The 11246-nt window shown below is 44.3% G+C and overlaps 1 protein-coding gene across 1 annotated transcript in view; it reads right to left on the reverse strand.

Annotated features, from left to right (window-relative positions):
• RTF1 (RTF1 homolog, Paf1/RNA polymerase II complex component) overlaps positions 1-10794 on the reverse strand; it is a 30657-nt gene extending 19863 nt beyond the window's left edge. The window contains 3 exon segments of the mRNA XM_062577601.1: positions 7871-7981; positions 10575-10659; positions 10661-10794. Coding sequence (XP_062433585.1) covers positions 7871-7981; positions 10575-10659; positions 10661-10794 — 330 coding nt within the window.
• Between the last annotated feature and the right edge of the window lie 452 nt (positions 10795-11246).

Genomic DNA, 11246 nt, shown 5'->3' on the forward strand with positions numbered 1-11246 from the left:
AGAAGAAAAAATTCATAGGAAAACAAAATAACAAGTCTTTGGCTGTGTTTGTAAAGGTTTGCTTCTGCTTCCTACTATTAAACAGAAGCAGCAACAGATGTGCTTCCAAAACCAGCTAAGTCAAGAGCAGATTTTAGATTTCCACAAAGGCACACCAGTTACATACGTCAGTCTTTCAGAAATCTCAGTTTTAAAAGTACACAGCATCTGTATAATTTTAGGCAAAAAAACTCACTCAAACTGTAGTGCCACTGACTGCACCTATGTACAACGTACAAGCTGGAACCAAATCAAAATCACCACAATCAGAAAAAGCAAGTGTCTAGTCTTAACTTTCTCTTAACATCATATCATGCTTGGACTGCAGCACATATAACACCATACACATGTGGGCATCAACTTTAAACATCAACCACCCTGGAGAAGCACTAGAATTTTTCTTACAATGTGACTTCTTACTAGAATGTTTCATTGTCCCAATTACCTGGTAAAAGTCAGAAGACAACAGAACAGCTGAGGATTGTCTATGCACAATTTAAGTCTTAAAAATATTTTGTACTGCACTACCTCTCCAGAAGTTCTCCAAATTGAAAATGTTTCAGAATAAGACAGACAGTTTATTTTTAAGTAAAGACATTTAGAATATTCTCCTCCTCATACCTGTATATTGCTCTTATCTTCATGCACCTCACCATTTGTTCAAGTATCCAATCTACTCAAGAAAAATCTTAATTCAAATGAGCAAATATCCTATTTATGCTATATCAATAGCATAACTGCTCTAACTGAGGAGGAAAAAAAGTCTTCTATCTGACTTCAAGGGCACATAAATCTCAGGCTTCTCCCCCAACTCCCTTTCTGGGGCATGAATCAAATCCATCCCTCCAACGGGTGACAGTTCCATCAAATCTGACTTCCTCTTCTGTCTAATTATGCACTGCCTTTAGAATATTTAGACACCAGAGTCCTCTGAAAGCAACTCAGCTGTTCAGTTAGAAGCTACTACCTGATCTACTAATACTGTAGGATTTACTACCTTGTGATCACTGTCACACTCAGTCTTGTACCTCCCACATCTTCTTTAAGTGTCACCTGTGCATTCAAACTAATCAGCCAACTAATCCGTTAAAGGCCAGACAGAAGTTCTCTTTTCCAAGACAAGAATACAACCACCTTGCAGCGAACCTTTGATTGCAATCCATTACCCTGATCTGTCATGCTGCATAGAATTGGTAAGAAACTCTGCGCAGAAAGCATCTGACTGTACATCAGCCTGAGCTTGCAATCAAGTCTTCATTAGCTTTCACGTTTTACTTGCTGAATGTTGTAACATACAAGCTACCTGGCTTCACCAGTATTGCCAATAATATTTCTAGTCAACTATGCCCATGCAAATCAGTTAAGAACAAGCTTGTACTCAGTCTGAATCTCCTCAAAGCTCAGGGTTAAAGAACCACCTCTGATGTACTGCAGATTAAGATAGTATATTTTTGCTACTCGTTCAACAAACTCACCTATCACTAGCATATCAGCGGTAACACAACAGTGAGAAAGTGAAACTAAATATCTGGCAGGGAGGAGCAGAGATCTCTGAGGCAGAGATGTACAAGTGCTTCCTCGCAGAGCTCTGCCACTTTTCTTCTTTTCACTGTTCTAGTACTGAGTCCTACCTTGCATCAGCATGCAGCTTAGCAAGAAGCACAGCAAAAGACATGTTACATCCCCAGAGCTATAACAAGGCCCTGACAGGGCACGCTGAGATGAAAGAAGATAAGATCAGATGAGAACAGTAGAATTTAAATGGTTAATAAAATGTTTAATAGCTGTAGGTATATGTGCCACAAATCACTGCTGTCTTTTACTCATAAGCAGTATTGCGGCAAGAACCTTGGGAGCTTGGAAGACGGGACCAAGGAGAGAACTGCATGACACAGCCTCTTGAATTAAAAAGTCTGCCCTAACCTAGGAAATTTCATTTTTGTTCCTATTCAGGATAACCTTAGCTTGAAGATTTCACCACTCTCTGTTCATGCAAATAACCTCTACATCTCTATAGTAAAATAACTGGTTGTCATCTCCTAGTTTCAGTGCTACCACAAAGCCAGTTTCTTCCTGATCTGTCTCAGGTGCTTCAGGGGTCACCCAACTACAAGGCTCTCAAGAATACCTGGTCATTCCTACTGCCAATACAGGACAAAATAAGGGTCAAACAAAGAGAGACAGACAAACGCACGCACACAGTGCTAGGGCTCTTAGGCTCATGGTTTGCTCTGCTAGGTCAAGGCAACACTATACAAGAACCATCAGCTGTCACTTGGACGCTGAACGACTGGTCTGTATTATTCAGAGCAAGACTAGCTAGGCCTCCTCTTACAGCAGAGAGGGAGGTAACTGAGAGTAGCAGGTCTGGGAGAGAGACAATTCAGGAAAGCCATGAGTTGCTCGGCAACCTGCCACCCAAACCAGAGTCTTAAGCCCCTTCCTCATGCTCTAGTACACCAGTAGGACTGAGAAAGGCAACAATATGTTTACATGTCACATCAAGTGAAAACGTGCACCAAGGTACAGTCAGCAGCATTTGTTTACTGTTTCCCTTCCCTTCATGCATCTCAAACAGCAAACAGTAACCACAGTTTCCAAAATCTGCCCTCTCTTGCAGCTTCTCCAGGCTCCTCCTTCCATGTTCCATGCAAGCAAAGCCAGGTAGCACTTCTCACATGCCATCCATGACCCTAGCACCTTCTTTAAACAGCCCCTCCATTCCCTGCTGCCTCCTGGACCACCATCTTTACCTTCTATGGTTCCAGACACAAGTTAATGAACCCATGCAGAAGCATTCTGTAACACTGCTTTCTGATTATTATTTGGTACTAGGGAACAATAGAGCTTTATGGTTCAGTCACAGGAAGTAGCATTTCAATATTTCCTCTTGCTTCAAAAGTTCACCGCACTGATCACCTAAGTGTTTCCCAAAGAAGCCCAAGTCACAGTACCCAGAACAGACTGCCAATAACAAAAAGCCATTAGGAACTAGGCAGATTTAAAAGTCAATTTCTGCAAAAGCAACTGCACACAAATCACTGAAGATCACCAAACCTGCAACATATTTCCACTGGGGAGATTAAATGAGATGGGGGGTGGGAAGGAGACTAACACACCACCAGGCAAGCTCCAACAGCACAGAGGACAGTAAATTGTTTGCCCCTGTTGCTCGAATGGTCACTATTTTCTACTATTCATACAGTGCCTAAACCACTCACCAAGATTTTCCTTTGCAAGTAGTAGGTATTCAGTCTGCTTTTTCATAGTCATCTGCAGAAATGCACAGCTGAAGTTACCAGCCTGTCCTTGCCATATCCTTCCCTCCTGATTATGCCTTTTATAAGCAGAAAGCAAATTACACGCCACAATATTAAAGCAGAAGAGGTCCCTTACTGACATGCTCCTTTTCTGGGCCAGATAAACTTACATGCCATTCCATCACGGCAGCATACGAGCCCAAAGCTAGAAAGCATTAGACTAGGTTACAAACTTTCACCCGTTTTCTTCCATTAATACAGAGAAAGCAAAAGGCAGTCTTCCAGGCAAGTCAAACTGCAGCTTCAGACCCTCTGAAGACAACAGCAGGCAGCACAGATACTAAGATAAGAAAGCACTTGCTCTTTTCAGAGTGTCTCAAAGCTAGGAGAACTCCAGAGACAGCACTCCAAGAGCTACAAGGAAGGAAATATTCTCCGACTACTATTATCAATTGGCAAACATTAGCTGGGGTTAACAGAGGTTTAACCACTTCTCTGGATATTAGACTGTGCCTTACTTACACTATTACTGCTGGTTTCCAGCAAAAATTGCTCCCTAGGTAAAAGGAAATGTTCACTCAGTGGGGGGGGGGGACACACACACACACACACTTAATTCTAATACCTACACCAGCCTCTTTCTGGGGTACCCTGCTCCACCTAAGAGCTCTTGCAGATTCATACCATGTAGTTCACGTCCCCAGAAGTTATCCCTACCCTAACTCACAGCTTAAGGAAAACGAAATTACTTACAGACGAAACTTCATATGTTCTATTTTGTTCCCAGCTGGCTCCCATTGCTTCTTTCTGCATGTTAGCCTCCACACAGACAACCTGCACTATTCAGATTTGCAATTGTACTTTGCATGTTGGGGGCAGAGGGGAAGTATTTCTCTCTTTCATAAGGAAAGCTTTACTACTACACATGTTAACAGTTAGAGGAAACAGTCTCCAACAAAAGTCAAAATTACAAAGCAGGCAGCCTACATAGCTGCTAGAGGAAAACTAAATCATACTCTGCTTCAAATTTCTTAAGCTTGAAAAATATATGGCAAAGACCATATATGGCATAGAACCCACTCAATCTTGGAGGTCTAATTAAGCAGTGCTATGAAACAAAAGCACAGAGGGAAGATGCTTACCACAGTAATCTCTACAAACCCACAGGAGGCACCCCCAAAACAGAAGGAAAACATGCAGTTTTCTGCTAATCTGTGGTTAGCCAAAGTACTCTAACTTGAAATTCAGCAAGTAGATTCAAAGTTTTAAGCACCTTTCTCATAATAGAGATATAGTCTTCTAGGTAGACTACTATTCAGGATAGTCTTACTCACCAGCAGCACAAACACTTCCTACTTCTTCTTCTTTACCCCAGGTCTAAATTAGATCTTCAACTATGCTGTTGCCCACCAAATCTGCACATTCGAAATCAAAGGCCTAAACAGCTATTCTTCACTACACTCCAACCTACTACCAAGCACTCATGATTTAACTTTTAATGTCCAGAAGGTATCTTCCATTGTCACCTTATAGTTCTTAAGCAGCACAAACAAACCCTTTGCAACAATACGGCAAACGTCAGCATGAGTAGAAGGATACACAGACTTATCCTAGCATCATTGCTCTCTGTAAGAGATTTCTTCCTGTTGTGCTAGGAAACCTGGATGATCTGTAGCAGCTACACTAACATAAGCACAGAACTGAAAAGTACAATGTTGTCAGAAGTCTTACCTGTTTCTCCTGAATGGACTGTTGTTAGCAAAGCTGGTATAAAACAGACAGCAAGAACCCAGAATTAACCTAATGAAAGTTAAAACCACTACCTACCTAATGTTGTCAATAAGCAACGAGAGTATCTTTTCAGTAGACACTTACACCTCTGGCACAGTAGCCTCAGTAGTAATTTGGCCAACATCAAACTGGTTACACACAGCAGGCTCATAACAATTTGACACAGTAAAGTGTTGGATGGTCATGGCCACATGCTTCTCTAAAGTTAAAGGAATCATGTGTCTCCACATCTTTGCATCTCTCTGAGAAGGTGGTGCTTCTTATTGCAAAGCCCTGCAGTCCCTGCTAGTCATCTGAACAACAGTTTACAGTCAGTTCAGTCATATTTTTTCCATAGACCCACGAGAAGACAGTCCAGAGCATCCTTCCTACCTCATTGCCTGCAACTCATTTTCAGTCCCTAGGTCCTTAAAATGTTAGGTAAGTCAGCATCCACATCATAAACACCTGATGTGGCTAAGAGCTTTCAAAGAAGTACATTCCCGCTGTAAGACATGACACTAAAATCTACTGAAATCACTTAGGCATCATCCATATAGACGTGGCATGATTTGTTTACACAATTATTCCATAATTCTAAAACACACTGTGTTCTCTGCACACCAACCCCACACACCATCACCAACTTTTTTTCTATGAAAATAGCAGAATGCAGTGTTTGGCCACTGAAGCAGAGATTCGGGCTCCATTCCAGTACATGCAACATCGCAACTACACTGAAATGTTTAGTACTTGTCAGGAGCCACAAAGAATGTGCACATTGCAAGACCTGTGTGGAAGCACGGGAGTATGATTAAGTACATTTGCCCAGGGCAGCAATTTCCATGCTTCTGCCTCTGCTCCACATCCTGCAGCAAGCCCAGTAAAATCATTTTAGCTTTCAGAACACCTTCTCCCCCTGAATGTTGAGCAAACTTCAAACCAACCACAAGAACACTGAGCAAAACCAAAGTTGTTCAAGTAGGAATACAGGGAAGGTTGTCCAGTCCAGGTATGCATACAATCGAATGACCGTCAGAAGCAAAACTGTCATGACCCAGCCTGTCTCACTCTGCTATGACAAAAAGCAGTTCAGAATGAATATTTCAGGCACAGGAATAGAAACAAGTGCCCCAATTACCTCTTCTCTAAACCCTTCCCTCTTGCTGCATGGAGGTCAGAAAGAACAGAGTATCAATTAGAAGTGATACACAGATTAGAAAGATCAGAGTATCAGTTGCACATGGTGCAACAGAGATGCTACTTTATATGCACAACCCTTGCAAATGCACTCAGAACTGACTTTACAGACATTTGTTTTCCTGGCAAATTCATGAACAAAAACATTGTGATAGTCTACCTCTCTATTCTATACAGACCTTATTTTTTCCAGTTTGAAAAACTACAAATAATATTATTTATTCTATCAGTTTTCAGAGATAAACACAAGCCATCGGACTCTACCATCAAAGTGCTCTCCGCACTTAAGTCTACATTTACAGACAAGTTGGTCTCCAAGCAGCTTAAAATAAGCTGTGTGCTGGCAGATCAGAACACACCAAGTGATAGACTGAGCAGTCACCTGATAACACATCTAGTATCTAGCTCATTCTTACTTTCCTCTCTCCTTATGTCTTAAGCATGTATTAGATAGAAGTCACTAACTGTAGTATCAAAACATCAGCTACTCTTTTTAAAGAAGTTGACTTCTTTAAAAAAGTGAAACAGTTTCAAACGTATTTATTTTAAACAACCTTCAGTAAGAAAACTATACTGTCACATTCTTTACAGGTACTGGAAGAACTCTGCTATACTCCCAAATGCTTAGCAGTTAATAGTTTCTTTGGCCTACATTATTGGCTTTCAAGATATCACAGAATAGTCCTTCCGGCGATTTCAGATGAGAGAAGGAAAAAAAAAAAAAAACAGGGGGTGGGAGCAGCTCCTTTTTACATTTTTAAGAATGGATGGAATAAACCACCTCTCTGCATTGTGTAGAAAGATTATAGCTCTATCTGTAACACTTCAAGAAAATGGTTTTATTCAAGAAGTTATATGACCAATTTGTCAGATCTGTTTTAATGAGTCAATTTCAGTTTTCATTTAAAGAAAGTAGACACTTTTAACCAGCTCTAGAACCTAATACCAAGAACATATAACAAAAACACGTCCAACAGTTAAGCACTGCTACAGAACAAATGAACAAAACCCCAGAACAAAGTAATTTTAAACTCTTGTTCTCTTCATTTTCTTCAAAAAATACCAATAGAAATATACTCTGTTGCACATTCAGATGATCAGACAAGTTACTTCAAAGTGGAGTTCTGGAGAATCAAATTAGCTAAGTAGGACAGTTTTACCACCTGTAAAATAGTACCATCTGTCTTAGCCCTTCTCTCCTCTGAGGAAGGAAGCTCTCTTCTAAAGCTCAAGGGAGAGAGGTTGTCTGTTAAGGGTCCAGCTTCAGCACCTTTGCTGCATCTTCAACAGAAGCAACACTAGTTGCAGGCAGTTCACTGAACCATTCAGAACAGGGGATTAAACTCACAAACATCAGATTAAACAGACAATCAACTTTGCTATAGACATTCAGACTATTTTGTATACAGTTACAATTTCAGGCTTGTTAATTACACAAAAAAGGTACTTCTGAGTACACTTGCTCTGGGCTTAATGGGCCTCCATCAGTTCCACTGATAACCAGTCCAACTTTGAGGTCAGCACACTGAATATACTTTCACTGCTTAGGTACACTCAGACACATAACCCACAGTAATTCACGGATAACAATGCAAACTCACCTCATCATCACTATCTGATGTCTCAGAGTCTGAAGATGCTGTAGGTTTGCTCACAAGTGGCTCCTTCTCTTCAGAGTCACTACGTTTCCGTTTGGCCAACGACAAGAGCTCCTAGTGTAAAATATACAGATGTTTGTTTTAAAATGCTGTCACTAGTTTTACCAATTCAGGTCAGTGCATATGCACCTTCTCTGCAATATTTGAGTATATCTCAGTAACACGATCATCCCTGCAGACAAGGGAAGAAAGACTATAGATGTTTTTAGACATACATGCATGTGTCCATGTATGTGTATATATACATACACACAATTTTAATACAGATGAGTGCTAGAAAAGATTTTGAAGGTAGCAAATCATAAATAGTAAGTATTACTACCATTACTTTAAGATAAACATCATGACAAGTTACTTTCAAAATCATGTCCAGGGCAGTGGTTTTTGGAGTGGGCAATAAATTAACAACACCAACCACACTGTGCAGCATTAATCAAAAAAGTCAAAGGTCTCTGAAAAATCTCATGCAAGCATCCTGAACAGTTTTCTTATTAAAAAAAAATTTTAGTGTCCTTTAAAAGGAAGATACTTTGTCACCACAATATCAAGGCTGATATATTTAGTTAATCTATTCAATTCCTTTTCACAGCCCCTATATACCCCAGAATGCACTTAAAGCTTTAGATACACACAGAGCAGGCATCAAGCTCAAAGTTTGTCAAACTAAATAATGCTGTTCTCCTTCAAAAGAAAGCACCCTCAAAGGCAACACACAGCAGCACAAAGATCTAAATGGCTCACAAATAATCCCATCATCTGCTGTTCATAGCTTCTTCAGATGACAGCAGCAGTAGTACAAAATAAACACATTCCTGAAGCTGCACTAATGTCTACGTAGTCCACAAAACATACTGTATTTTCAAAATTTTACTCTGGGGCTGATGAACCTTAGCTGTGAGCCTAAGCCACACCAACTTCTGCAGTCTTGGGAAGACAGTACTAGATAGGTCTGCATGAGTTTCAGAACAGAAGATTATCTCCACAGCAATATGGATTAGAATTTAGCATCTCAAATGAGAACATAAATACTGCAGAAACCAATGGCCTAGGCTACTTACCAACACAGAACTCTTCCGCTAGTAATGACATTTTACAAATCTCAATCTCTATCTGAAGACTTGCAACATCAACAGAACACATTTATACAGCGCAAAGTTCTCTCGAGGAAGCTCCTGATGCTTTCTGTAATTGTTTTCTAGAATTTCCCTCTAACAACCATCTCTGAACAGTGCTTCAGCTCAGATTACCTGTCCACATGGTATCTGGGAGTATTTACTGCTGCCTTTATTCCAAAATTTTCCTTTTTTCTTTCCACTCCCGTTCTGTCTGTTTTTCAACACACTATATTCAAAAAGCTCCTACTTCTTTGGTTCAACAAGTCAAGATTGCTACAGAAAGCTGTCAAACATCTAACTTATGGGGACGCCATTCGGCATACTCTCATAGTTAAAGCACAACACAAAAACATCTTTTATCCCCATACGTGCAGACCCTTGCTGCTATAGCTGCTACAAACAACACCTTGGAGGAAGAAGCACAGACGGGCAGCTTTGATGCTACCACCTACTATCGAGGTGCAGCTGCAGAAGCACGTTTTCAGTGAACAAGGGACCAGATGCAGAACCAAGTAGCTATTCCTACTATTGTTGTTCTCCTTCTCTGATCTAATCAGGGGCTAGTCTGACTCTGTCATTTTCAGGCTCTGAAGCAACTACCGAATTAATGTACTAGCAACAAAAAGTTGACAGCCCTAGAGACTGAAGAGATCACCAACATCAGGGCATACTCTGCTCCAATGGATTTGACTGAAAGTCTCCAAATTGACTTTTCCAAGGCTACAAGAGGTAAAACTATTTTCAAGCGTTTGGGAGGTTTTATTTTTGCAACACAGCAACATCTACTATACATAAAAAAGCCCTTAAGGTGCAGCACATAAATCCCATCAGGTATGTGGCTTCAGTACATTTAACCGGCCAAAGTTCTTCAGAGAACAAGCACAGCCACACAAGCCAGAACATACTTCACCTGTAAGGTCTTTATTTGCCATTTAAACCTCACCACGAATGACTGCTACACTGGGAAGATAAGAAGTGTCTGAAAGGAGCCTTCTCCAAAGAGGGGGGGGAGCTCTGACATGACCAAATTGACACCAGACATCGAGTTTTCGGTCCCAGGAGAAGCCCGAAGGTAAGTAACGATTTCCCCTTGCTACACCAGCAGGCTCCTAGCCGGGAGCTGCCTCTCCCGCCGGGGGGCATGCGGCACTCCGCCCGGGCAGCGGCCGGGGGCGGCGGGACCCGACCCGCCGCTCTGCCTCGCGGGTCCCGCGGCGGCGGCGCAGGCAGGCTGCGGGCCCCGGCGGCGGCGGGGGGCAGCGGCCGGGCTCGCTCCCGCTCCCGCTGCCGCGCCGCCCCGCCCGGCGGCCCCGCGCCGAGCCCCGCCAGGGCAGGCGCGGCAGAGCAGGCCGGGCTGCCGGCCGCGGGGAGCCGCTCCCCCCACGGCGGCCGCGGGACACCGCCGGGGCGCGGTCCCGCCGGCGCGGGGCGGCCCGGCGGCGGGAGGATGGCGGCGGCGCCGCGCCCCGCGAGGGGCGGGGAGCCCAGGCCCCGGGGCCGGGCCTCCCGCCGCGCCGCGCCGCGCCGCGCACCTGGTCCAGGTTCTCCTCGCTGCCGCTGTCCTCGGAGTCGGAGTCGATGAGGACGCGGCCTTTCCGCTTCTTCACCATGGCGGAGCCGGCCCCCGCCGCCGGCGGGGCGGTGCGGGGCGGTGCGGCAGGGCACGGCGCGGCGCGGCGCGGCGCGGCGCTGCGAGCGGCCCGGCCTGCCCCGCGCCGCCCGCCCGCCCGGGACACAAAGGGCACCGAGCATGCGCAGCGCGCCGCCCCGCCCGCGGGGGAGGGGCCGCGCCGTGGCGGGCGGCGGCGCGGGGCGGCGCGCACGTGTTGGGGGCGGGGCCTGGCGGGGGCGGGGCCAGGGAGGGGGCGGGGCCGGAGGGGAGCGGCAGGCCCCGCGGCGGGGCGCGCTGCCCGCTGCCCGCTGCCGCCGGCGATCCGCAAGCCGAGGCCTCCGCAAGCGTGCGCGGCAGTAACGGGCGGGATGATTCTTTAAAGTGCGCTCTGGAAAAGCAACAGAAACTGCAATACCCAAGGATTAACTAGCCAGAAGTTAAAAAGACTTCTGGACGCCTGCTGAGAGACAGTCTCTTCTCTCTGCGCTCACAGTATGAAGTAAATTTCTGGCAGGTCACTCTTACAACAGCTTAACGTACAGCTTCTCATGCGTATTATATACTGAGGAGAGTAAACCACACGCAATTTTTT

This window comes from Rhea pennata, chromosome 5, assembly GCF_028389875.1.
Source record: "Rhea pennata isolate bPtePen1 chromosome 5, bPtePen1.pri, whole genome shotgun sequence".
In the NCBI taxonomy this organism is placed as follows: domain Eukaryota; kingdom Metazoa; phylum Chordata; class Aves; order Rheiformes; family Rheidae; genus Rhea; species Rhea pennata.